The following is a 27,981-nucleotide window of genomic DNA, read 5'->3' as shown; positions in this document are numbered from 1 at the left end:
CGTCCCCCGCGTGCAGCCGCCGCCGCCGCCCTCATGTCGTGGCTGTTCGGGCTGAACCGCGGGGCTGCCCCGGGCGGCGGCGGGGATGCGGCATCCCCGGGCAGCGGTGCCGGCCTCTCCCTGCCGCCCGGCCCCGCTGCTGGTGGGGGTGGCGGCGGAGCCGGGGACCGTCAGACGCCCAAGGACAAATGGAGCAACTTCGACCCCACGGGCCTGGAGCGCGCGGCCAAGGCGGCGCGGGAGCTGGACGCGTCCCGTGCGTGAGGGGACGGGCCGGGAGGGCTCGGGGGGTGTGGGGGGAATAGAGGGGCTGGGAGCGGGGAGAGGGATGTGCTCCGTGGAACGAGAGGGAAGGGCAGGAAGGGGTGGCCGGAGATCCCGCCTGGATGTGAGGGATGGAGGGGCTGTGGCACACCTGGGGGGCTGTGCCACACCTGGGGGGCTGTGCCACACCTGGGGGGTTGTGCTACCCATGAGGGGCTGTGCCACACCTGAGGGGCTATGCCACACCTGAGGGGTTGTGGCACCTGGGGGATTGTGCTATATCTGAGGGGTTGTGCCACCCATGGGGGGCTGTGCTACACCTGAGGGGCTGTGGCACCTGAGGAGCTGTGGCACCCATGAGGGGCTGTGCCACACCTGAGGGATTATTCCACACCTGAGGGGCTGTGCCACACCTGAGGGATTATTCCACACCTGAGGGGCTGTGCCACACCTGAGGGATTATTCCACACCTGAGGGGCTGTGCCACACCTGAGGGATTATTCCACACCTGAGGGGCTGTGCCACACCTGGGGGATTGTGCTATATCTGAGGGGTTGTGCCACACCTGGGGGATTGTGCCACCCGTGGGGGGCTGTGCTACACCTGAGGGGCTGTGCCACCCCTGGGGGATTGTGCCACACCTGAGGTGTTGTGCCACACCTGAGGGATTATTCCACTCCTGAGGGGCTGTGCCACACCTGAGGGGCTGTGCCACACCTGAGGGGCTGTGCCACACCTGGGGGATTGTTCCACACCTGAGGGGCTGTGGCACCCATGAGGGGCTGTGCTACACCTGGGGGATTGTTCCACACCTGAGGGGCTCTGGCACCCATGAGGGGTTGTGCCACACCTGAGGGGCTGTGCCACACCTGAGGGATTATTCCATCCCTGAGGGGCTGTGCCACCCATGAGGGGCTGTGCCACCCCTGGGGGATTGTGCTACATCTGAGGGGCTGTGCCACCCCTGAGGGATTATTCCACCCCTGAGGGGTTATTCCACCCCTGAGAGATTGTGCCACCTGAGGGGTTGTGCCACGCCTGGGGGATTGTTCCACACCTGAGGTCTTGTTGCACCCCTCAAGGATTTCTCCACCTGAGGGGTTGTTCCACCCCCGAGGGATTGTGCCACATCTCAGGGGTTGTTCCACCCCTCAAGGATTGTTCCACACCTGAGGAATTGTTCCACCTGAGGGATTATTCCACCCCTGAGGGGCTCTTCCACCCTTGAGGGGTTGTGCCACCCTTGAGGGATTGCTCTCCACCTGGGGGGTTCTGTGCTACACCTGGGGGATTGTTCCACACCTGAGGGGCTGTGGCACCCATGAGGGGCTGTGCTACACCTGGGGGATTGTTCCACACCTGAGGGGCTGTGCCACCCATGAGGGGCTGTGCCACACCTGAGGGGCTGTGCCACACCTGAGGGATTATTCCATCCCTGAGGGGTTATTCCACCCCTGAGGGGTTGTGCCACACCTGAGGGATTATTCCACCCCTGAGGGGTTATTCCACCCCTGAGAGATTGTGCCACCTGAGGGGTTGTGCCACGCCTGGGGGATTGTTCCACACCTGAGGTCTTGTTGCACCCCTCAAGGATTTCTCCACCTGAGGAGTTGTGCCACACCTGAGGGGTTGTTCCACCCCCGAGGGATTGTGCCACATCTCAGGGGTTGTTCCACCCCTCAAGGATTGTTCCACACCTGAGGAATTGTTCCACCTGAGGGATTATTCCACCCCTGAGGGGCTCTTCCACCCTTGAGGGGTTGTGCCACCCTTGAGGGATTGCTCTCCACCTGGGGGGTTGTTCCCCACCTGAGGGATTGTTCCACCTGAGGGGTTGTTCCACTCTGGAGCAGGGAGCAGAGAGGGGGTGAGTGAGAATCAGACAAACAGAAACTGCCACAGACACTGAGGGATTTCATCTACCTTTAAAGCCCACTGAGGGATTTCATCTACAGCCTTGGAAGAAGCTTGGATTTGTGTGAAAATACAATACACAGATGTTAAGCAAAAAAAAAAATCATAAACTTATGTTTCTGTAGTTATAAGAAAGAATATGTCTTCCCTTATAAAAAGCCAATGATGTATTAATTATCCCTTTCATTGTCCCTTTAATTATTTCTTTTTGGGGAAAGGGGCTCTGGGGGTGCTCACAGGCTGAGCCCCCGTTCTGTCTTGGATTGTTCATTGTCCCTTTAATTAATTATTTCTTTTGGAGGAGAGGGGCTCTGGGGGTGCTCACAGGCTGAGCCCCTGTTGTGTCTTGGATTTGTGATGTTGAGCTGGATTTTTAATGCTCTTGGACTTTTATTCCCAAGTTCTTGAACATCCAAAGGAATTGGGAAGGCTGGACAGAGCTAAAGAGTAAAGCAGGGAGTTATGAAAAGGATCTCCTCAGTGGATCCACCTTGGGCAGCACGAGAGCCCAGCCAGGGCTGCCCCCAAGATGAACCCAAATGGTCCCAAAATGAACCCAAGGTGAACCCAAATGGTCCCAAAATGAACCCAAGGTGAACCCAAATGGTCCCAAAATGAACCCAAGGTGAACCCAAATGGTCCCAAAATGAACCCAAGGTGAACCCAAATGGTCCCAAAATGAACCCAAGGTGAACCCAAATGGTCCCAAAATGAACCCAAGGTGAACCCAAATGGTCCCAAAATGAACCCAAGATGAACCCAAATGGCCCCAAAATGCACGATGGTCACGGGGTCTCTCCCTGGGATCAGCTCTGCTCCATGTGCACATTGCAGTTCATTGTCCAATTATTCATCATTCATTCATCATTCATAATTAATTCATAAGCTTTATGCTGAATCCTGAGAGATCAGTACAGAATCTGGAAAACAGAAAAGTTAAAACCTGAGGCATCACTACAGAATCTGGAAAATCCAAAAATTAAAAGCTGAGCCATGACCTGTCCACGATCTGTTCCCCTCCTGCAGGCCATGCCAAAGATGCTCTGAGCCTGGCCCAGATGCAGGAGCAGACCTTGCAGCTGGAGCAGCAAACCAAACTCAAGGTGGGTTGCAGTTCCTCACCTTGGGACTCCTCAGGCAGGTCCAGGTTTGGGAGGGACAGAAGTTCAAATTGTAGTTATTTCCCTTTAGGAGAAAAAAAAAAAAAAAAGTAATTCTGGAAGGTGAATCTCAGCTAATTTGGCCTATTCTGACACAATTTGTTGTGGTTTTGGTTAAAACTTGCATGTCCTGGGTGGTTTTGTAACTCCTGGAGTGTCACTGCTGGTTTTGGGGAATGACAGGGGCTTTCTGTGGGAACTGTGAAGCAGCTGGGTGAAGGACAGACTTCTGTTTCTCTTATAAAGGAATTTAGGGATTGTTGGGGTGTTGGTTGATCTCTTATTTTTATTTTTTTTAATTGTGTTTAATCCTGAAATGATTGATTATGGTATTTCGTATGATCACTGAGAATTTAATTTTTATTATAATTATTTTATTATCATATTCTAGTGCTATATTTAATTATCATATTTTATTATCACATTCTAGTATCATCTTTTATTGTAATATTTTCTTATTTCTGTTTATTTTCATTATTTCTATTTATTATCCAATTTAACTTTCTTCTGTCAGCGGCCATCTTTTAAAGGCACCACTCTGAATACAGAGGGATTTCTTGGCATGGGATTGTCAGCAGCATTTCTGCAGAGGATGATCTGTGAGTTTGTGACAATTAAATTCTCTGATTGTGCCCCAGGAGTACGAGGCTGCCATAGAGCAGCTGAAGAATGAGCAGATCCGTGTGCAGGCAGAAGAGAGGAGGAAAACACTTAATGAAGAAACCAAACAGCACCAAGCAGTAAGGGAGTGAGGGGGAGGCCAAGTGAGGGGACAGCTTGTTTGTGTCTTCCCTTACACAAAAGGCAATGATGCATTCATTATCCCTTTCATTAATTATTCCTTTTTGGGGAGAGGGGCTCTGGGGGTGTTCACAGGCTGAGCCCCTGTTCTGTCCTGGAATGATGCATTCATTATCCCTTTCATTATCTCTTTCATTAATTATTCCTTTTTGGACAGAAGGGCTCTGGGGGTGTTCACAGGCTGAGCCCCTGTTCTGTCCTGGATTTGTGATGTTGAGCTGGATTTTTAATGCTCTTGGACTTTTGTTCCCAAGTTCTTGAACACCCAAAGGAATTGCTGGTAGCAATTTCTCTCGATCTGTGTTTTTGGGGGTTTTCCTAAGGGCTTTTCAGGGAATACAGCTTTATCAACTGTTTATGTTAGCCTGGACAGTGAAATGGCTCTGAAGTTATTTAGATTTCAGTCTTAAGTATTCTATTTATTCTGAATTAAACAGGAAAAAATATCTTAAGAGAAGTGATGCAAATCTGAGTTGTTGTGAGCAGTGTTGGTCCTTCCTGGTTTGTTTTAGCTTGAGTGGCTGATGTGGCAATAATCCTGAAACAGGGAAAACAAAGTCTGGCCTTAAGGTTAAAAGCTAAATTATGGGGATTTCTTACTCTGAGAGCACAGGAGATGAGGGAATTGATTAATTCTAATGGATTCTCCAGCTTGGGAAGTTTGCTAGAACTGTTTATTTGGCACGTGGGGCTTTTACCCTGGCAGAGTTTGGACTTTGAGCAGGGCTGGCCCAGGCAGCAGCTGCACACTCAGCTGCTCTCAGGGGCTGGTTCTTCACCTCCTGCTGCTCACAGGGCATCATTTGAGGTCACAGCAAACTCTTGGGTTATCTGAAATCACAGCAAATTCAGTCTTGGTTTATTCCATGATGTTTTACTGTTGCTGAGGAGATAATTCCCAAGCTGTTCTGCTATCCCTGTGTTTGGAGTGGAGGATGGTGTCACCCCTGACACAGAGTCCTCCAGGGTGTGGATCCTCAGCCCACTTCCAGTTCAGTGGAGATGACTTGGGTTTATTTGGGGTTACAGTGATTGAAAAGAGCAATTAATGAGGAACAAGTAAATCTTCATCAAAACCAGAGCCCATCAGGACATCCTGGCACTTCTATTGCTTGCAGTCACCAGTCCAGATAAAGTGGTTTAGAACATGAAAACCTTATTTTTCCCACTGAAGTATCCTTTTGTGGGCTAAGAAACCCTTGCTCTCTGTTTTGACAACTGTGATACCATAAAATGAAGTCAGACTGTAGAGATTTCTTAGCACAGAGGAGTTTTTGATGCTGACTGAGGATATTTTGCCCTGTTCACATTCGAGTCCAGGATAATTTTTGTTTGTGTGGATTTTACCATTTTATTTGGTTCTCTTTCCTCCTGAACCTCATTTGCCTGAGGAGCAGGCTATTTTTAACTGCCTAATCTGTGTGTTGTGCTTTGTTTTTTGAAGAGAGCCCAGTACCAGGACAAGCTGGCACGGCAGCGCTACGACGAGCAGATGCGACAGCAGGTAGGGTGGGTTCCTGCTCTGATCCAGCTGGGAATGGCTGGGAGCCTTCTGAAATCCAAGAGATGCTCTGGAGCTGTGCCCTGTCCTGCTGGGTGAAGTTTATTATCTGCTCAGCATCAGCAGTGCACATCAAGGGCTGGGCATTAGGACAGAGCAGCTGCTTGGGATTAGGAGGAGAAATCTGGGAGATGGGGAGAGGAAAACACACTTCAACCTGAGCAGCAGCTTCTTGGAAATATTTGGAGTGATGCCTTGGGAAGGCTGACCTAGAACAGACTAGGCTGAGTTAAAGAATAAAGCAGGGATTTATGAAAAGGATCTCCTCCATGGATCCACCTTGGGCAGCACAAGAGCCCAGCCAGGGCTGCACCCAAGGTGAACCAAAATGGTCCCAAAATGAACCCAAGGTGAACCAGAATGGTCCCAAAATGAACCAAAATGGTCCCAAAATGAACCCAAGGTGAACCAGAATGGTCCCAAAATGAACCCAAGATGAACCCAAATGGCCACAAAATGCACAACTGGTAATGGGGTCTCTCCCTGGGATCAGCTCGGCTCCATGTTCACATTGCAGTTCAGTGTCCAATTCCAGCTCAGCCCCTGCACTCCCATCCTTGTTTTTCTCTCTCCAGCCCACGGGGTTTGTGCTCTTGGGCTGAGATTTGGATCATTTGTCCTTGGTGCCCAGCTGGAGCAGGAATTGTTTTGTCTCCCTGCTCTGTGCAGAGAGCTCACATCCCATAATATGAACCCAGACCCACACACTAAAGCAGCACAGAATGTGAAAAACAGAAAAGCCAAAACCTGAGGCATCAGTACAGAACCTGGAAAATAGAAAAGCCAAAACCCAAGGCATCAGAAGCACTTAAGTTTACACTTGATGGAGTCATTACAACATCAACATCTCTTCTGCTGTCATCTCTCCCTGTAGCAACTTGCTAACGAGGAAAATCTGAGGAAGCAGGAGGAATCTGTGCAGAAGCAGGAGGCCATGAGGCGAGGTGAGTGTTTTGTTAGCTGCTGAGGGTGTGAGGCCATGTGGAGTCCTTGTGCTGATCTTTGTGTCCTTGCTGTGTTTGATGGCAGATTGGCAAGAGCAGGTAAATCCCAGGAGTGCTAAAATTACCAATTGCTTCCAAGGTTAGTTTTAGAAAGGGCTGCACTCCTAAACATCTGCCCTGTCACTCCTGGATTTCCCAGTGAACTGTCAGCAACTCAGGAAATTCTGATTTCATACTGATTTCTAAAACGGAACCAGTTTTGAGGAGGGGAGAGAAGCAAAACATCTGTGAGGAGTGGCTGAGTCTGTGTCACCTCATCCCCATTCAGTTTCCTGCAGAACATAAAAAAAGTTGTGGTGTGAAACTTGCTTAGTTTCTTTTTGTTGTTGGGAATTGCCAGAATTCCTGGGTTTGCAGAGCTCCCCTGGGGTGCAGGTCTCAGAAATGTTAAGAAATGTTCCTGTTCATTAACTGGTTGGGATGGGAAGGGCTGTTTGCTCTGAGCACAGATGTGGCCAGCTGTGCTGCCATCCAGTGAGGGAAATGTAGCCTGAATAACACAGCCCCCATGTGAAACCCTGGAGGGTTGGGTTATTTTACTCCTGAATTTCTCATTCATTCTCCTCTCACACAATTCCATGTTTGAAGTAACAGACCTTCCAAAATCCCCTTTGCGACCGGCAGCTCCGTTTTGCTTCTCTTCCTTCCAGCGCACTGCAACTTCCCTGGCGTTTTCCTCCTCCCTGACATTAATCCACCCAAAAATTTCACCTCTCTGCTGTTTTTTTTTTACCCAAGCCACCGTGGAGAGGGAGATGGAGCTGCGGCACAAGAACGAGATGCTGCGGGTGGAGGCGGAGGCGCGGGCGCGCGCCAAGGCCGAGCGCGAGAACGCCGACATCATCCGCGAGCAGATCCGCCTCAAGGCCGCCGAGCACCGCCAGACCGTGCTCGAGTCCCTCCGGTGGGTGAGGGCAGGGCCTGCAGCTGCTGCACCCGAGCCTGGGACAGCCTGGGCTGTGCCCCTCCGGTGCAGTTTGTAGCTCCCAGCGCCTGGGAGAACCTGGGGTTTGTTCCTCTGGTGCCTTTCCAAGTGTGTCCCAGCACATGGGAGAACCTGGGGTTTGTTCCTTTGAGGAATTTCAGCCTGGTGCTTCTCCAAGTGTGTCCCAGCATCAGGGAGAGCCTGGGGTTTGTTCCTCTGGTGCTTCTCCAATTGTGTCCCAGCACATGGGCTTTGTTCCTCTGAGGAATTGCAGCCTGGTGCTTCTCCAAGTGTGTCCCAGCATCAGGGAGAGCCTGGGGTTTGTTCCTCTGGTGCTTCTCCAATTGTGTCCCAGCACATGGGCTTTGTTCCTCTGAGGAATTGCAGCCTGGTGCTTCTCCAAGTGTGTCCCAGCATCAGGGAGAACCTGGGGTTTGTTCCTCTGCTGCTTCTCCGAGTGTGTCCCAGCACACATGGGGTTTGTTCCTCTGAGGAATTGCAGCCTGGTGCTCCTCCCAAGTGTGTCCAGCATGTTGGAGAACTTGGGGTTTGTTCCTCTGGAGCTGCTCCATGTGTGTCCCCATACGTGGGAGAACCTGGGGTTTGTTCCTCTGAGGAATTGCAGCCTGGTGCTTCTCCAAGTGTGTCCCAGCATCAGGGAGAGCCTGGGGTTTGTTCCTCTTGCTGCTTCTCCATTGTGTCCCAGCACATGGGCTTTGTTCCTCTGAGGAATTGCAGCCTGGTGCTTCTCCAAGTGTGTCCCAGCATCAGGGAGAGCCTGGGGTTTGTTCCTCTGGTGCTTCTCCAGTTGTGTCCCAGCACCTGGGAGAACCTGGGGTTTGTTCCTCTGCTGCTTCTCCAAGTGTCTCCCAGCACACATGGGCTTTGTTCCTCTGAGGAATTGCAGCCTGGTGCTTCTCCCACGTGTGTCCAGCATGTTGGAGAAGCTGGGGTTTGTTCCTCTGGAGCTGCTCCATGTGTGTCCCCATACGTGGGAGAACCTGGGGTTTGTTCCTCTGAGGAATTGCAGCCTGGTGCTCCTCCCAAGTGTGTCCAGCATGTTGGAAAAGCTGGGGTTTGTTCCTCTGGTGCTGCTCCATGTGTGTCCCAGCCTGGGGAGGAGAATTTGGGGTTTGTTCCTCTGGTGCTTCTCCAGTTGTGTCCCAGCACCTGGGAGAACCTGGGGTTTGTTCCTCTTGTGCTTCTCCAAGTGTGTCCCAGCATCAGGGAGAACCTGGAGTTTATTCTTCCAGGGAATTTCAGCCTGCTGCTTCTCCAAGTGTGTCTCCATATGTGGGACAAGCTGGGCTTTGTTCCTCTGGTCCTTCTCCAAGTGTGTCCCAGCTCATGGGAGAACCTGGGCTTTGTTTCTCCAAGGAATTTCAGCCTGGTGCTTCTCCCACGTGTGGGAGACCCTGGGGTTTGTTCCTCTGAGGAATTTCAGCCTGGTGCTTCTCCAAGTGTGTCTCCATATGTGGGACAAGCTGGGCTTTGTTCCTCTGGTCCTTCTCCAAGTGTGTCCCAGCTCATGGGAGAACCTGGGCTTTGTTTCTCCAAGGAATTTCAGCCTGGTGCTTCTCCCACGTGTGGGAGACCCTGGGGTTTGTTCCTCCAAGGAATTCCAGTGTTGTGTGACCTCTCTGGCTTGTCTCGCTACATTGTCACCTGAATGATAACCAGAGACATTTAGAGTGATACAATTTTTCTAACAGATTATTTCAAGCCTTTTCTCTAGTCCTGGGGCTCAGTAGCTCTGAGAACCCCTCGGTTCTTTGAGTTCCCCTCAGTTCTTCCAGAACATCCATCACAAAGGTATCATGCATTTGGCTCCTCAGGCCTGGGTGTTCAGCTTTGGAATTGGTTAGTTTTAGGTCCTTTGAGATTTTGAACAAAAAAGCTTTAAATACCTCCAGTTCAGCACAAATCATGCATTAAAGAAGTAAATTGATGCCATCTTAAGGCCAGGTGCTTTTCTGGATTTAATCCCAGCTCAGGTGTAGGCATCAGAGGATTATAAATATATTTCCCATGCTTGTTCATGTTCCAGTTCTGAGGTGAGCCCTTAGCTTTGACTTATTCTGAAGAAGATGAACAACTGTAACACAATCTGAAAGCCTGACTTTAAAATGTATCAATTCAGTCCTTGAATTCCCTTTCTCTCCTGTTTGCCTTGCTGTTTGCTTGCCACAGGACAGCTGGGATGCTCTTTGGGGAAGGATTCCGTGCTTTTGTGACAGACTGGGATAAAGTCACAGCCACGGTAAGGTTGGGAAACCTGTCAGTAACTTCCAGAAAAACCTGTCTGTAAATGTGTGTGAAACTCCTGAATGTGTCACAGCTTTAAATCTAATTTTGATGTAGCCTAGAGAGCACTTAGAGAGCTGTTATTTGTGCTAAATAAATTGATTAAAGGCCAGACCAGCATCTGTTCACAGGACAAAAGAGCTTGGCAATGGAATCTTGGGGACAGCAAGTTGTTTCTCAGTGTAATACTTAAAACAAAATATATTGAAAATATATTTTTGGTAGCGTGGCTGGTTAAAATAGAAATTCTGCTTTAAATCAGTCACCACCATCTGCTCCACCCTCTGATTTTATACACACAGGCTGATACAAAACATCCTTTGCCTGAGAGCACTGGGGAGAACAAGCCAAGCTTTTAGTGGCTCCTTTTGTCATCTGTACCTGGGGTGTCTGCAGCTTTCAGAGCCTTTTGTAGATCAGTGCTTGGTGCTTTGAGCTGTGCATTCACTTGACCCACATACCAGTTGTCATTTTGGCTTCTGACATGCTCTTCTCTTGTGAATTTGGGACATTTAGCTTAAAAAAAAATAAATAAAAAGGTAAGTATTTTTGGAAAGGAGATAACACAGCTGGTACTGATATTTTCTGTTGCTTTTGAAAGGTTTGAAATTACTATAAGGTAAGAACCAGTCAGTTATTTTAAGGTTCTTGTAAATAAAACCTGAATTTTCAGCTCTAAGTGCTGCTCTTTCTCTACCTCTCCCCAGCCAAGCAGAACCCCAAGGGTTCTAATTCAAGTTTTTTGGTTCATTGTGGTTTTAGTGTAATTCACTTTATTTACTGATCAGAGACCCATTCCTTTGCTTGATACTGTATGACAAAAAGGCAGACTGTAATCAGACTGATTTTTAGAGTGGGCAGTTGGGTTCTTGTTTGATACAGAATTTTTAAAGCTCTCTTTCTCTGTATCTTGTGACATAAACATCAGTGAAGTCCAAAAGTCTGAGAAAATGACATCAGTTCCACCCAGGCACAGGAAACTTTGTGCAGGATGGTCCAAGAGAGCATGAGATCATGGCTCTGTTTTTAGAGGGAGGCTGCTAAAAAGGTGAAATCTGTTCTGTGTTCTGTATCTGAGCTGAACTGGGCGTGGAGATCCCTCACTCTTTGCATCCTGGAACTCACAGTTCTGATCCCTCCGTGTTTCCACCAGAGCAGAAGTGATGTCACACATTTCAGCAGAGTGAGAGCTAGCAGATGGTGCCTCATGCTTTATTGAACAGTGCCATCCTTGTTGTCCTTGAGGCTTTTGACCCTCATCTGTACTTGCAGGAGAAGTCAGCTTATTTTAAAAGCAATTGCTGCAGTTTGCTCTTTTCTCTGATATAAATTATTGGCATCAGCTTTAAGCTGACTCCAGAGTCTGGAGTGTTTCTGCTTCACTGGCAAATTGATGGGAATGGCTCATTTTGTGGGGTTTCTGAAGGAACAGCCCAGTGAGTGATGGTAATTCCCATTCCCATGGTGGTAATTCCCATTCCCATGGTGGTTTTGGCTCTGTTGTTCCTCTGGAGCCCCTAATTCCCTGTGCTGCTGGGGCTGGCACAGCTCTCACCTCCAGCAGCTATTCCCTTTTTGTTCCCCACTGTGCCCTGCCTTGGTGGCAGCCACAATTCAGCTGTTTTACCTTGGCAGCTGAAATTCAGCTTGCATTTTCTGGTGTGGTGAGGGGCATTCTGGCAGGCAGCACCTGCCTGTTGTGGCTGTTTCATCTTTATCACTCAATTTAGTTGAAAATTCAGCCCCACACTTTTTGGCTGGTGTGGCTGTTTTATCTTTCTCACTCAATTTAGTTGAAAATTCAGCCCCACACTTTTTGGCTGGTGTGGCTGTTTTATCTTTCTCACTCAATTTAGTTGAAAATTCAGCCCCACACTTTTTGGCTGGTGTGGCTGTTTTATCTTTCTCACTCAATTTAGTTGAAAATTCAGCCCCACACTTTTTGGCTGGTGTGGCTGTTTTATCTTCATTACTCAAATTTACTTGAAAATCTGGACATCCCCACTTTTTTTTTTTGGGCAGGATGTACTTTTGGATTCAGGATTAAATGCTTCACTTGTGCTTCCTCTGCTTTTTGCTGTGCAAGAGCACTCAGTGAACAGGGAGTGTGAGACCTTGACTGTCTGAACAGGGATAAAAAAAAACAAACCTTACCAAAAATAAACCCCTCCTGCTCAGCATTTGTCCTGAATCTTAATTCCCCACCACAGGGCAGCCTGCACACAACAGCACTGCCTTGCCAAGTGTTTTTTGCTCATCTTTCCCCCTTTTTTTTTGCAGGTGGCAGGCCTCACCCTGCTGGCAGTGGGGGTTTATTCTGCCAAAAATGCCACGGCTGTAGCAGGGCGTTACATAGAGGCAAGGCTGGGCAAACCCTCCCTGGTGAGGGAGACCTCCAGGATCACGGTGCTGGAGGCTCTGAAACATCCCATCAAGGTAAAATTCACCTCTGGTTCTGTGTTACACTCAGCAAAACTCAGGCTGGGATTGTCAGTGGGTCTGAATAAACGGAATATTGGAGGCAGAAGGGATGGGCTGGGCCCACTGGTGTTCTTTAAGGTGTTTTAGTCCAAGTGAATTGTGAAAATGTGGTTTTTTCTGCCTGTGAGTAACTGAATTTGTCCTCTCAAGGTTGGCAAACGTCTCACCAGCAAGGCTCAGGATGCCCTTGAAGGAGTTGTTCTCAGTGTGAGTACTTTGTTTTCCTGTCTTGGGCTGTGAAGGATGACTTTGGATTCCAAATAAGAGCTGCTGGTTCCTTAAACTCACTTCTAAAGCTGTAATTCCAGCAATTTTGGAGTCACAGCACCCTTGGGACACTGAGACCATAAATAAGCTCCTGTGTTCAGTGTGACATGCATTAAGCAGCCTGTTCACCTTTTTTTCCTCTTTGAAAAGCAGTTGGAAGCCTTACTTCAGTCCTTGCTCTGCTGCAGTTTCTCTCTGTAGTCAGCATGTGAAGATTCAGAATTCCACTTGTGCCATCTGAAGTTAAGGATTACTGAACCCAAACCAGCTTCTAGGCCAAAAAAATCTAAATATTGTGTGCATTTGCCCACCCTGAGATTGGTTCTTAACTTGCTAATTCATGCTACTTCTCTATATTTACTTCTGAATTTGATTCCTGGCAAATTTAAGAGCTGCTTGAAGCTGCTGAGAGAAAATGCTCCTGCAGGAATAGCTCTCACCCAGTACCCCCAAATGCAGTAGTAATAAAATATGAGTTTATGACTTGAGAAGGAATTAGCACTGCAAAGAGTTGCTTATGTTTTGACATATCCCTCCCAGGGCGTCCATTAGGAAGTGAATATTTAGGTGTTATCTGTTCCTAGAGTAGTCACTGCACTCCTTCCTGCACTGCTGCTTTTTCTTATGAAAGAATGGTAGCCAAGTGGACAGAAAATCAAGTAAATCCTCACATAGGACAGGAAATGACCTTGGTGTGGAGTCATGAGCAGCTGAAGTTAAGACTTAAAAGCTTGAGCCTGGAGTGCTGCCTCCTTCCTGCAGGTACTGATTTGGGAACCTGGTAGGTGCAGCTCTTTAGGTACTTTTTGATCCTTAAATTTAACTCTTTCCTTGCAGCCCCAGCTGGAAGCACGTGTGAGAGACATTGCCATAGCTACAAGAAACACAAAAAAGAACAAAAGCCTCTACAGGAATATTCTGATGTACGGTCCCCCTGGCACTGGGAAAACTCTTTTTGCCAAGGTAAAACCCTGCCAAGATTCTGCCAACCTGCACCTTGCAAAGTGTTCTGAAAATTCCAGGGCCTGAGGAGCCTCCCTGGGCTGGAGTGTTGCATAAACATTGTGTTCCTGCTGGGGAGGGAAGAAGGGCAGCTCTGAATCAGTGCAGCCACTTGGATTGTGGTGCTGAGAGGAGCCACAGGAGCCTTTCCATCTGGGAAAAGCCCTTGGAACTGGGATTTGTGGGAATCACAGCAGCAGCAGCCACTTCCTGGCCACCTCTGCTGGGTTTGTGCCCTTGGTTAAATGGCTCTTTCCTGCTCCATGTGCAGAGCCACTGCCAGGATGATTTTTATATGGATTGGAGGCAGAATTTGATTTTTTTTCCTTGCTTTTCAGTGCTTGTCCACAAGGTGTGAGGTTTCATCAACTTTTTAACAGTGGCAGATTTGCCAAACTGATGCAAGTTGGATTTTTTTTTCCCTCTATCAGTACATTAAACCCCTACCCAAATAGTTTTTTGAGATTATGGCACCTACAGCTTTGTATGGCACCTACTGGATTTCTAAAGCCACCAAGTTTGGGTTTCTAAAGCCTATAGAGATGGACAGAAATGGAAAAAATAAACAAAATCACAGCAGCAGCCCCTTCATACCCACCTCTGTTGGGTTTATATGGTTTATTTTTTGCCCTAAACAAAAAATTGCCACTAAGTGATAAAGAAGCCAATACCTCCCCTCTTCAAACCAGCACTGACAGGACTAAACTGCTTTAATTCCCTCTTCATCCTCCATGGCCTTGCAGTGAAAGAAGAGATTGAATCTGCTGGTTTTTGTTCCATTGCAGAAATTAGCTGTGCACTCAGGCATGGATTATGCCATCATGACAGGAGGGGATGTGGCCCCCATGGGCAGGGAAGGGGTCACAGCCATGCACAAACTCTTTGACTGGGCCAACACCAGTAGGAGAGGGTAAGTTGAGCTTTTCTTTAATCCTCAATTTCGGTTTTACTCAAAAAATCCTCACCACAACAGTGGTTTTGCTCCAAAACCCCTCACCCACAGCTACAACAGTGTAGCTCAGCCCCTCAGTTCCTGTTATTGAGTGAGGTAACACAGAATCTCCTGAAGTTTTCCTAGAATGGGTGAATCCTTGTTAATTAGTAGTATTTTAAAAGCTGAAAACGTTTGCTTTTCTGTTCTCTCAAACCATTTTTACACCAGCTTTTCCAGATCAGTCATAATTTGATTGTCTGATCTCACCCAAGCAGGAGGAGACTTCCTGCCCACTTGAAAGCTGGGACAAATTTCCTTCAGGGTGATTAATGATCTGGCAGTAATTAGAAGATTAGCACAAATCAGGTGTTCACACTCTGGATGTTCCCTGTTGCAACTGCTCAGATTTTAAACACTGATAGTATTTAAATCCAGCTTCTGGTTTACTTTTGAGTCTCAAGCAGGAGGAGTGAATTATTAGAAATAAAAGAGGTTAAGGAGGAGATGGATGCTAAAGTCATTGAAATCAGGACTAAAAATCACAAACAAATTTTGCTTTTTCAGTCACCTTTAAAAGCAAATTTTTATCTGCAGAGACTCCTCAGGCTGAGGCTGAATTTTGGCTCCCTGATTTTGTAGGAGTGTGTGGTTAATTTGCTCCTACCAATGTAAATGGATTTTTGCAGAGCAGAGGTTGTTTGTCCAGCCAGGATGGTAAAATTCAATATTGAACTTTCAGGAGGTGTCACTTTGGGTTTTGTGCTGCTTTGAGCTCAGATCTGTAAGTGTGGCTGCCCAGTGATTTATGTGTTCTCTGATTGCTTGAGATGGACATTATCTTGCAGTGTCTCTTTTAATCCTTGCTTCATTCATCACCTAAATCTTTCTATTTCCCCTTGCAAAGAAAAAAAGCAGGGATTTAAAAGCAGGATTTAAATTTTTAAGCTTCTATCCTGAGGAGCTATAGAAGGAGAGGTGTTAGAATTTAAGTGAGCTTAGAATTTAAGTGAGAAGTTGGAAGAGATGTGAGGATACTCAGCTGGATGCTTCCATCAAGGAATTCTCTTACAACAGTGCCTGGCTCTGAATCTCTCTGCCCTGATAAAAATTTGTGTACATTTCAGCTTCCTACACTGCCTGTTCAAAGCTTACATGTGTCCATAAAATCCATATTCTCACCTCCAGCAGCACTGAAGTATTTAAGCATATTTAATTCTGAATATCCACCAGTGTTAGCTGTTTCCTATTTAGCTGAAATTGTGATAACTGACACTTTTGTGCAGAGAATATTTGGGAGAAGCTGGGGCTGGGGGGAAGGTGTTAATAGGCCTGAAATCCCCTGGAAGAAAGCTGGGTTTGAAGTTAGGCAAGGAAGTAATACAAGCTGTGACAGCTTTATGAGCAACCTGGTTCTGTTATTGATAAACATCTTTACAGGCTCAGTCCCTTGGGAAGAGCACTGCCCTTGGGTTAGAAGTGAATTTATTTTGGTGAATAATTCATGGACTTTATTAATTCACTTCTCCACAGGTAGTAAAACCATTACATTAGTGCTGCTGTGGTTTGGGGAAGAAAAACCTCACAAAATAACAAAGCAGGCTGAGGACAGGACTCTGGTTGGACTTCTCACAGTGGCATAAGGAGGAAAAATTGCAGGGAGGTGTCATTGTCACCAAGATTTCTGATTTGTGCCTTTGCACACATCTCTATAAAGAGAAGGGAATGCTGAAGTGTCACTCAGACTTTCCTCTCCTTTCCTCAATTTCAGTGGCAGTGACATCCAGCACTGCCAGCCACAAACTGCACTCTGTGCCTATGGAAACTCCCACCTGCATTTCAAAATCCAAGGAGTTTAAGGCCACGTGCCTTAGTCTTGCTTCAGTCTGCTTCTGAACAGCAGGAACAGAGCTCCAGAGGCCTGGGGGCAGATTTGTGGCCTGAGGTGTGTGAAATAAATCCATTTCTCAGCTGCTGGGCTGGGCCACGTGCACACCATGGACAGGTTGCTGCAACTTAGCTCCAAAATGCTGCCTCAGGAAATGAGGTTGCTTGTGCAATTCTTTGGGTGTTGGCAGCCTGGCAGTGGGGCAGGAGGATCCTGGAGCAAGCTGAGCCTCTGGCTGCTGGAAATTCCAGACTTTCTGTGCTGGCAGGCACTGACCCCCAGGAGAGCCCTGCGCTGACCTGGGGCCGTGGAGAAGCTTACAGAACCGAATGTTGGAGCTGGGAGTGTGGGTGTGGGGTTTGGATGGAAGGGTGTGAGGTCACAGGGTGGGAAACTGAGAGGTTGGGGGTTTAGAATAATATATATAAATATTATAATATATTAAAAATATATATAAATATATATAAAGCAAAATGGAGGGTTTAGGGCAGAGGCTGGTCCTTCTTCTCCTTCACCTTGTCCTCCTTCTTCACCTTCTTCTCCTTCTGCACCTTCTGCTTCTCCTTCACCTTCTTCTCCATGGGTTTGGGTGGTTTTGTGTAATAGGATAAAGAGCCCACATTGCAGACCATGGGTGGCTGGTTGTTGGGTTAAAAGTAAAAATAATTTAGGTGTCATTTCTAATTGGACACTTTATCCCTAAAAGGTCTTGTAGAGAGAGACAGGGCTCCATTTGTAGTTTGTTGGAGTGAACTGCTGCAGAACTCAGGGCTTGTGAGACTCTAACATAGATAAGAACTAAAAAACATCTGAGTCCAAACAAGAAATTTCATCTTGTCCATTTAATCCCAACCCTGGCAAAGAGGAAGCACAGACTCCCCAGGCCTGCCTTACCCTGTCCTGTTACTGTGGCTGCTTTCCTTTTGCAGCCTCCTGCTCTTCGTGGATGAGGCAGATGCATTCCTGAGGAAAAGGGCCACAGTAAGTGCTGGGTGTGTGTCTGCTCTGCTCCTTCTCCTGCTCTGCTCCTTCTCCTGCTCTGCTCCTTCTCCTGCTCTGCTCCTTCTCCTGCTCTGCTCCTTCTCCTGCTCTGCTCCTTCTCTACTTCTCCTGCTCTGCTCCTTCTCTACTTCTCCTGCTCTGCTCCTTCTCTTCTTCTCCTGCTCTGCTCCTTCTCCTGCTCTTCTCCTTCTCCTGCTCTCTTCCTTCTCTCCTTCTCCTGCTCTCCTCCTTCTCTCTTTCTCCTGCTCTCCTCCTTCTCTCCTTCTCCTGCTCTCCTCCTTCTCCTGCTCTTCTCCTTCTCCTTGCTCTGTTCCTGCTCCTTCTCTGCTCCTTTTCCTGCTCTGCTCCTGCTCTCCTCCTTCTCCTGCTCCTTCTCTGCTCCTGCTCTGCTTCTTCTCCTGCTCTGCTTCTTCTCCTGCTCTCCTTCTCCTGCTCTCCTTGCTCTGCTCCTTGCTCTGCTCCTGCTCCTTCTCCTTTTCCCGCTTCTGCTCCTCCTTAAATAAAGGAATATAAATAAATTGTCAGATAACAGAATTCCCTTTGTCCTTAATGCTGATTAAAGCTCTGACCTCTCTGCAGTCCTCAGCAGCTGATCCTCCTTTGGGTTTCATCTTTGCAGGAGAAAATCAGTGAAGATCTCAGAGCAACTTTAAATGCATTTCTGCACAGAACAGGGCAGCACAGCAACAAGTGAGTATCCAGTTCCAGCAGCTGATATTTCCCTGGTTGAGGAAAGTCTTTAAAGGGTCTCTGGTGTACAAATGGAAGTTGGAAATGATCTGTGCTGCTGAGGGATTGAACAAAATCTGCAGAGAATATCCCTGGTTTACTTCATGTGCTGAATGTAGCTTGTTCCTCCTTCAGCTTTTCCTGCCACTTGGAAACCAGAACAGAAGGAAAATTTTTTTCCTGAAACTTTGGTGATATTTGGACATCTTGAGTGTCTTGATGTTTATATTTTCTGTCTTGGCAAGTTACTGTTTATTCAAGAGCCCAGGAAAATCACTACCACAGAAATTCAGATTATCCTGGCTGGGTGCTTCATGTTCCCTGGAAAAACACTTGAGTGCTGCTTGCTCCTCTCCAGTGACCTCTTCCCATCTTGTGCTTGTGTGGGCAGAGCTTTGATGAATTTCCATCTGACTCCATTTTTCCCACATGGGATCCCAGAGCTGTTCCCTCCCTGCTGAGCACAGAGTGGCAGTGTCACTGTCCCCACTTTGTCACCTCCCTGGGAACTCCCTGCCCAGCACTGCTCAGTTCAGCCAAAGCCATTTCCTGTCTGTCATAATAGAGAGGTGACCTTTCCTCCACCTTTCTCAAATCATATTTGATTTATTTTTTTTTTTGGTGTGAACTTTACTTACTTGTTAGAATTTCTCCTGTCACAATTGAGCCAACAAGAAAAGTTGTCTCTGGCTTTATGTGGGGAAAGTGAGGTTTTTAATGATGAACTCCTGAAAGACTTTTTAAGTAACCTCATGACATTGAAATAAATATCCTGGAAGGTCAAAATGTTCCAGGAATTTTCTGTCCTTGAGGTCTCTTGAACTTGTTGGAACCCTTGCAGCTGTGACTGATAATTGCTTGTGTGTCTGTCCCAGAGGTGCCTGGGAAGAGGTAGTTTTTCTAAAATAAATAAATTGCTAGAAAGCAAGGTGTTGATCCTGCAAGAACCTTGCTTTTCCCTTTGTGGGGAGAGCAGATCTCTTCTGAAATGATCCATGGAGTTGCTCCATAAATTGCTCAGTATAATTATTATTATTTTGTAATATTTGCAAAAATATTATGAAATAAAATACAAGAAATGTTTGTCCTGCAAATCAGGGACAGGCAGGGGATGGTTCTTTCTTTCCCCTGATATTAAATTGCCTTGGAGGAGCTTTGGGGGTGCTTTTTGGGACCTGGGGATGGTTTTTTCTTTCCCCTGATATTAAATTACCTCAGATGAGTTCTGGGGATGTTCTTTGGGTGCTGGGGATGTTTTTTTCTCTTTCCCCTAATTTTAAATTGCTTTGGAGGAACTCTGGGGATGTTTTTTGGGTGCTGGAGATGTTTTTTTTTTCTTTCCCCTGATTTTAAATTGGCTTGGAGCAGCTCTGGGGGTGCTTTTTGGGTGCTGGGGATGGTTTTTCTCTTTCCCCTGATTTTAAATTGCTTTGGAGGAACTCTGGGGATGTTTTTTGGGTGCTGGAGATGTTTTTTCTTTCCGGTGATGTTAAATTACCTCAGAAGAGCTCTGAAGAAGGGCTGCTTTTTGGGTGCTGGGGATGTTTTTTTCTTTCCCCTAATTTTAAATTGCTTTGGAGGAACTCTCGGGATGTTTTTTGGGTGCTGGAGATGTTTTTTCTTTCCGGTGATGTTAAATTACCTCAGAAGAGCTCTGAAGAAGGGCTGCTTTTTGGGTGCTGGGGATGTTTTTTTCTTTCCCCTGATTTTGAATTGCTTTGGAGCACTCTGGGGGTGCTTTTTGGGGTGCTGGGGATGCCCAGAAGAGCTGAGCTCTCGTTCTCAATGAGCTCTCACATTGAATTCAGCCCCGATTTCAACCATGAGCCATCTGAGGACACTGAACATGCCCTGGTGATTCATGCACTGCTTTTTTTTACTTCTGAGCAGCCTTATTGCTGCTCTGGGCAAGGAGCAGCCCTGCATCCATGAGTGGGAGCTCAGTGGAATGGGTGAAATGGGCTGTGTAAATGGGGTGCTTTGGTGAGACCCTGAGGAGAGCTCTTCCTCCAGCATTGGGAATTGCTGCCTTTCAACTTCCCAAAATCATCTTGTGGGGTAGCTGGCTGGCTGAATATCAGGCTGCATGGCAGTCCTTAATCCAGGCTTGTGTTTCTGCAAGTCTTTGTTGGTGGAAAAGCCACAGACTTGTCTTGGCCAAGTTATCTCCAAAAGTGACAGCAGAGAACACGGCCCCTTGTAGCCAATGATTCAGCCAGACAGCAGGAACATCAATATTCCAATAGCTGTGCTTAAAAGCCCATTTCAAATTATTAGGCACTGTTAAACTGGTGACATCAATTAAAGCATTAAAGTATTGGCACAGGGAAGAAGCATCATTACAAAGCAATTAAAAAAAAAAGAGTTTCCAGCTCCAAAATGCAGCAGGACCTGGAGCAGCACATCTGTACCGTGGAGCAGAGCTTGGGCTGCAAACTTCAGACTGTTCTAAACAGCCCAAAACACATTTTAGTGTGCTGCTTGAGATGCTGTTAAAGCTATTTCTAAGGAATCCAAGTTTTTTTCTTCAGGTGATGAAACATCTTGGATCCCAACCACGGCAGCTCCCGACGCTCAGACTTACCTCATCGATTTTTATTTTTATGGCTTTGTCAGTCTATCCTTTATTTTTTTTTTTTTTTCCCCTAATTCCAGGTTTATGCTTGTATAAGCAAGCAACCAGCCTGAGCAGTTTGACTGGGCCATCAATGACAGGATAGATGAGATGGTGAACTTTGAGCTGCCCCAGCTGGAGGAGCGCGAGCGGCTCGTCAGGATGTATTTCGACCAGCACGTCCTGAAGCCAGCCACAGAGGGCAAACAGTGAGTACCCCTCCCAGCTCTCCCACCTTGGGGAATTCCCTTTCTTTCTTTGTTTTCCCTCATCCCCTTTCCTGTGTATTCTGTCTACAAACCCACTTTCAACAAGCAGCAAAAGACTTGGGAGGTGCCTCTTGCTGTCTCAGTGCGATGCCATCCCAGATTTTTTTGTTGTGCCCTTAAAATTCAGGAGGCAGTAATGCAAGCAGGAATCTGTAGGAGCTACACATCAGCCAAAAGGTTGTTCTGCCTTTCAGGAGGTTGAAGCTGGCCCAGTTTGATTATGGCAAGAAGTGCTCAGAGATTGCCAGGCTGACCGAGGGCATGTCCGGCCGGGAGATCTCCCAGCTTGCTGTGGCATGGCAGGTGAGTGGGGCTTTTCCCCTTCCTTTTCCCTTCCTTTTCCCCTTCCTTTTCCCCTTCCTTTTCCCCTTCCTTTTCCCCCTTCCTTTTCCCCCTTCCTTTCCCCCTTCCTTTCCCTTTTCCTTTCCCCTCCTGGGAAGCTTCAGGCTTTGATCCTGCAGTCTCAGCTCCTCTCCCTGTGCAAGTTCCATTTGTCCATAGGGTGGTACCAGCTCCCTGCTGGCTCTGGGGTGGGTGTTGCAATATCAGCACAATTCCCCATCCCATACACAGGAGCAGTTTTGATAATCCTAGTGGGCAATCCCTTGTGGAATTTGGGTCAAGCAGGTGAGTTTGGGGGCAGTTTGGGCAGTCCCTGCTGGCCACACTCATGCTCCAGCTCAGGAAGTTCAGCAGAACAAAGCCTGATGTTGGTGCCCCATTAGGGCCCTGAACCATCCTCCTTTGTTCCAAACCTTTCATTGCAATTTGAGCTATTAAAGAAACAAAACTGGCTGGAATTGGAGCTGAAAAAAACCATAGATATTTGTTCCATGCATAAAAATAAGAAATGCACTCACTTGGAGTACAATTATCCCCGTGCTTAGCAAACTTTAGTGCTGGGGTTTTTTTATTTAAATCAGGTTTTCACCTTTTTTTGTCACAGCTGCCAGTTTCTTACTGGATTGTGTATTTTCATAAACTAACCTGGAAATACCAACTGAAGGAATGTGCTCCAATTTGTGTGTCATGTAGCCTACTCATGTCAGCTTCCTTTCAGGGCTTGTAAAAACAAAGTGGCTTTTTGTTTAGTTCTTAAATGTTTAATTTAGTTTAGCAGCTCACAAACATCTGACGAAGTTTGTGCATTTCATTCCTTCTACCACTGATTTTCCACCTTTTAAGGAACATAAATATTTATCCTTTCTAGTATAAATTAATTTTGATTGCAGCAGTCATGAGCTGAGGTCCAATTTGAGTGCTGTTAGTTCTTATTTTACTCTTTGGTAGCACACAGCTGGTTAATTTTCCTGTATAATTTTTGTGATATTGAATCATATTTCAAAATGTGTGCTGTCATCTGCCCCACGTATGTGAAAGGCTTTGCTGCCAACTATTTCCTGTAATAAGAAGTTGTGATAAATGATCCTTTGCTTTTTATCACCCCTTATCAGCAAGTTTGTCATTTCTCCCCAGGAATGACCTCAGCTTTTATCATTTATCCTTTAAGTGCTGGTGAAGGAAGGAAAAAGGTGGGGGTGACTAATTTTCCCTGACAGCTTTTAAAAATGTACCTCGTGCTGCCAGCACTGTTAACAAGGTTTGATGTGAAATTGCTGCAGGAAGTTGTTGTGCTCCTCTCTGCTCTCATGAAACACTCAAAGCTTTAAATAAAAACCACTCAGGAGAGGGGAATGGGGAGAAATTATTAGAGATGCTTGGATGTAGCAAGAAACTTCATTTGTGTGAAAATCAAAGTGCAAATCAAAGTGAAAATCAAAGGGAGCTCATTTCTTGTGGGTCAGGAAGGGCAGGGGGATGTGCCAGGGATCACTGGACATGAGGCCATCCAGGCTGGGATGAGAATTGTCTGGGAGCTGTTGATGCTCTGGGAATTCTTCTTCACTCACTTGTGATGCCTGATTGTGATTTGAGCTTTTGTGGTTTTCATCTATTTATAATGCTGCAGTTCTTTAGTGTAGAACTCTAAATTCCATGGACAGAGGGAGCTGCTGCTTCCCCCTTTGGGGCAGACACAACAATTCCTCTCCAGGCCTGGCACCTCACTGCCTCAGGCCCCCAAAAAAAATTAAACAAAAATGAATTTGGGGGGAGCAAACTCAGAATAAATTCCTTCATTACCTGAAGCTGTAATTGGAAGATTAAACCCCAATATGCAAATGAACCAAACTTACAAAAATATGAAAACCTGTGACTTGTTGTCCATTTTTTGGACGGGGAATTTGGAGCTTGGAGCTGCTGTTCCTGCCAGGAACTTTGGCAGGACGTGTCCCCCTGCCTTTGGGTTTGCCTCAGCAGCTTTGGGGGCAAAGCCCCTCTCCAGGCAGGTGAATTTCCTCACCCCCAGCTGCTCTCCTGGGTGCTGTTGGCATTTTAGGCCCTGTTTTAGCACTGCTGACTCTCTGTAGGACCAGGGAAGGTTTAAGGCTGCAGTTTTCAAGCCTTTCTGGCAGTGTTTTCCTGCCTTCCTGCTCTCCTTCCCGTGGTGCTGGTGCACCCCTGTGGATGGCTGTGCTCTGAACTGGGTCAGGGAGCTGAGCAGAGATAAAAATAGCTTGGCAAGATGAGTTAACTGCATAGCTACAGTGCTCGGGGTAGGTAGGGGCTGGAGGAACCAGAAATGACTCCCAAAAATCCTCATCAGGCTGGGTGGTGAAATACACTCTGTATTTCTTATATCTCACATCAATAGATCATTTCTGGTCTTTTAATTCCCTTTTCATTCAAGGTGCTGCCTGCCAAAGGTGGGGAATAACCTGATTACAGAATATCCTGAGCTGGGAAAAGCCCCCAGGGATCATCCAGGTCCAGCTCTGGGCCCTGCAGGGGTCAGAGCCCATCTCCTCACCCTGTGCCTGCTTGAGCAGCCCCTCTGAGTGCACACCTCAGCCTTAATCCTGCCCACAGGAAGGTTTGTGTGGCCCTGGTGGAGTTTGGAGCCTCTGGGATCACGAACTGCATCCCAGAGATGGTTTTGGGGGAAATTCTGAAGCTTTAGGGGGTGAAAGCATCCCAAGCATCTTCCCTGGGCCAGCAGCAGTGGCCTCTCTGTCCTGTGCCCTTGCAGGGAGTTCCCACGAGGATTCTCCTGCCAATATTGCCTTGAAAAACCATCTCAGTAAAACTGAGCTGCAGCTTTCAGAGGCAGCTTAACCCCACCCTGAGCTGCATTGGAGATGGATTGGCTGTCACTCACACGAAGCTCTAACCCACTGCTCTTTCAGTCTGGCTCTGGCTGTCCTGAATTTACCAACAGCAGAAAAAAAAAATCAAAATAAGAAGCAGAAAAGCCAAGAGTGTAACCTCTAGCACTGGGAAAAATATTGCTGTCTGGCACAGGCAAGAGTGTGCGTGCTAAAAATCCATTTTAATCTCTTCTGCAGAAGTCTGAGCGTTCCCTTTTGTCCTTGTGCTTTTCCATTGCCCTTTATGGCTCCAGCATGGACTCGGTGCATTTTCACCTTAAAAATTCCCCTCAGCTCTGTCTCCAGTCGTGTGCAGACTTCCCAGCCCTGTGCTCAAAGCTGCTGATGTGCTTTAGATAAAATGTCAAAACCTAAAAGCAACCTTTCACTGTTCCAGGCTGTAATCTTGGAAAACTGTTTTGGCAGCATTTCAGGAGAATTCCCAGGAGTTTTATGTCCCAGTGTGAGCTTCCTGTCATTTCCTTGCCTTTTATGCCACTGACATAAATGCCTCTTATTTTACTCCCTGAACCTTGTTTATATTTTAAAAATAGCTGTTGTATTTTTGTGGTTTATTTATTTATTTTTTTTCATCAGGCTACTTTCATTATAAATGGGATTTAAATGATACAGATGAGTCTGGCCAGGTTCAAACAAACCACAAATCTTGGCTGAAATGAAACATGAGGTCATTCAGGCTGGCTTGTCATCTGTTCCATCCTCACCAAACACAATTATTTCATAATTAGATTTGAGGGATAAAACAGGAATTGCTGCACTGGAGAAAATGGGTTAAAATTTGCCCATGCAGGAGGCAGAGGTATGAATATAAATGAAGCTTGGTACCATTTTTATGTGTGTGCAAGCTACTCCCAGAAGGGGCAGCTGCTTCTCCCATTTGCTTTCTTGACAGCAAGGGCCTAAGGCTTTCTAAAAATAGAAAGTCATTGAGAAAATCAGCAGAGCATGAACTGCACAGCTTTGCAGGAGGTTCCACTCTGGGCTGGATGGGCAGGCAAAGCATCCTTCCTCCCTGAGCTCTGCAAGCACAAAAATGCATCCCAGGAAAGCTCTTTTCTCATTTTTAACCACCCCACCAGGGCTGCATTGAGCAAACCTGTGACCAAAAATAAAAATGTGAAGGGGGTGAGGGAGGTCTGAACAAAACCTTTGCAGTGTTCCCCTGAGAGGTGCTGTGGGAATATTTGGCAGATTGTGGCAGCCTCAGTGGTGAGGATCCTGCAGTGAGAGCAGCACAAAAACCTTTGAGAATAAATAATAATAAATAGAGAATTGTCTCTTTACAGACCTTCCCCTTCCCAAGGCCAAGCTTTACTCCTGGTTTTAAGCAGGAGCAGCAGCCTGACTTGTCAGTGCTGCCTGGAGGAGGGATTGCAAAGGGTTTGCACAGGGAAAGGATCTGATGGTGCTGGCAGGAAAAACCTGAGACTTTTGGTGGTCTAACCACTTCCCCTCCAAAAAAAAAGGCTGAAAAATAGGTTAGAGGAGCCTGAAAACCAGCCTGAGGACCTTGTGCTTATTCTGGAAATATTATTTGTCCTTCAGTGGGGTATTTCTCCTTGCATCTCCTCACTGATGTAGCAGGCAGCTCTACTCCTTCAGTGGGGAGGAGAAATATTTTCTCCTTGCATCTCCTCACTGATGTAGCAGGCAGCTCTAACCCTGTGGTGGTGGCAGAGCAACAGCTCAGCCTGGGCTTTGTCTTCTGCCCCATGGACATCCCTGGGCAGGGGCTGTGAAAGGGTCACACCTGAGTTTGTTCCTGTGCTGCTTTTGCTGTCGGGCTCGTTCCTGGCTGGAATTGGTGTTCTGCACCATCAGTAATTGATGGAGCCTGTGTGTGGTGCCTCAGGACCGCTGCAGTGTGTCCTGAAATCCAAGTTAAAGTCACTGGGACAGGGGACAGGAGGGTTGGCACCTGACAGTCCAGGGTGTGGGTGAGGTTTGGGGCTCTTAGGGCCAGGCAGGGTGGGGAGCTGCAGGGCTCCCTCCCCTCATCCCAATCCCTGTGCAGCCAGGGGGGATCCCTGTGCAGCCAGGGGATCTGTGAGCAGCCAGGGGATCCCTGTGCAGCCAAGGGATCTCTGTACAACCCTCTGTACAGCCAAGGAATCCCTGTGCAGCCAGGGGATCTCTGTACAACCCTCTGTGCAGCCAGGGGATTCCTGTGCAGCCAAGGAATCCCTGTACAGCCAAGGGATCTGTGTACAGCTAGTGGATCTCTGTACAACCCTCTGTACAACTAGTGGATCTCTGTACAGCCAAGTGATGCCTGTACAGCCAGTGGATCTCTGTACAGCCAAAGGATCCCTGTGCAGCCAAGGAATCTCTCTACAGCCAAGCTCCCTCATTCCCCGAGCTGCTCACGGGAGCACTTGCAGAGGGAGGAACCAGATTTAGAAATCTGCAGCTCGGGGGCTGCTCTGTTACCTTGGAGATGGGTGCAGCTGACAGCACAAGCATCCTTCCCTCGTGTGCTGTGCCACCAGCTCAGCTGTCATGTGTGTCCCCTGCACAAGGGACAGTCCCTCTGCTGCCCCACGGGCCTGTTCCCCTGTGGGACAGGGGTGGCAGGAGCTGCCAGCCCTTCCCACAAGGAGCTGTGGTCACTTCTGTGCTGCCTGTGCCAGCAGAACTGGACTGGGCAGCTCCTGTGGGCATCAGAGCAGGGTGGGAGCTGCCACAGCACACAAGTGATGCAGGGGATGTTCCTGAGGGAGTGCATGAGGAAAGCAGGACAAGGCACATTAAACATCATTTTAGAGGCACATTAAACATCATTTTAGAGGCACCACGTTGCCCATGTTCCCCCCAGCACTGCTGTTTGTTCTGCTGTGCAAGTGTTTAAACAATTTTTTGTTGCTTTGGATGGAGTTGTTCCATCACCCTCCTGCACCCACCTCTCTTCACTTTATTGTCTTCACACATGCAGCTGTTTTGGAGCAGGAGAGGAAATTTAAAGGAGCAAAATGTGGGATCTTTTCTTCTGGAAACCAGGCTTCACACATGCAGCTGTTTTAGAGCAGGAGAGGAGATTTAAAGGAGCAAAATGTGGGATCTTTTCTTCTGGAAACAGAGGATTTGGTTCCCAGGAAATGCAGAGATGGGCAGAGCTCCTTGGTGATCTCTGCGCGCCCCTAGGAATGAGAACCTTGTGGGGGAAATCCCACGTGGGGAAGGGAACAGCAGACAGGGATGTCCCTGGGATGTCCCCTGATGGTGGGACACGCCACCCCTGAGCTGTCTGAGGTGTCCCTGTCCCCACAGGCAGCAGCCTACGCCTCGGAGGACGGCGTGCTGACCGAGGCCATGATGGACGCGCGCGTGGCCGACGCCGTGCGGCAGCACCGGCAGAAGATGGAGTGGCTGAAAACAGAAGGTGCTGAAGCAAACAAAGAGACTGCCAGGAACCCCCTGCTGCCTTTCCCCAAGGGGACACCGGTGTGAGAGATTCACCTGAGCAGAGGGAAAAGGGGAAGGTTTGGTGGAGAGCAGCCCTGTGTGCCAGGGAGGAGCTGCTGCCTCAGCCTGCCTGGGTCTCGTGGTTTTGAAGTGCACCAGAAAACAAAAAAAAAAAAAAAGGGTTCAATAAGGTACAAACAACTGAATTTATTAAAGGACCCCTTGGTGAAACACCA

The 27,981-nt window shown here is 47.6% G+C and overlaps 1 protein-coding gene across 1 annotated transcript; it reads left to right on the top strand.

Annotated features, from left to right (window-relative positions):
• On the top strand, positions 1-27,981 carry ATAD3A (ATPase family AAA domain containing 3A). Its single transcript, XM_041419740.1, is given in 16 exon segments — positions 1-256; positions 3,205-3,281; positions 3,977-4,078; positions 5,584-5,643; positions 6,575-6,644; positions 7,443-7,608; positions 9,820-9,889; positions 12,214-12,369; positions 12,565-12,621; positions 13,519-13,644; positions 14,469-14,593; positions 17,432-17,483; positions 18,124-18,194; positions 20,889-21,056; positions 21,311-21,419; positions 27,611-27,981. Coding segments are annotated over 16 exon segments (1,812 nt in total). The 5' UTR covers positions 1-33; the 3' UTR covers positions 27,791-27,981.

This window comes from Onychostruthus taczanowskii, unplaced genomic scaffold (genome assembly GCF_017590055.1).
Source record: "Onychostruthus taczanowskii isolate IOZ18803 unplaced genomic scaffold, ASM1759005v1 scaffold61, whole genome shotgun sequence".
Classification (NCBI taxonomy): domain Eukaryota; kingdom Metazoa; phylum Chordata; class Aves; order Passeriformes; family Passeridae; genus Onychostruthus; species Onychostruthus taczanowskii.
The sequence above is the reverse complement of the archived record's forward strand: the minus strand, read 5'-3'. Positions and strand labels throughout refer to the sequence as shown.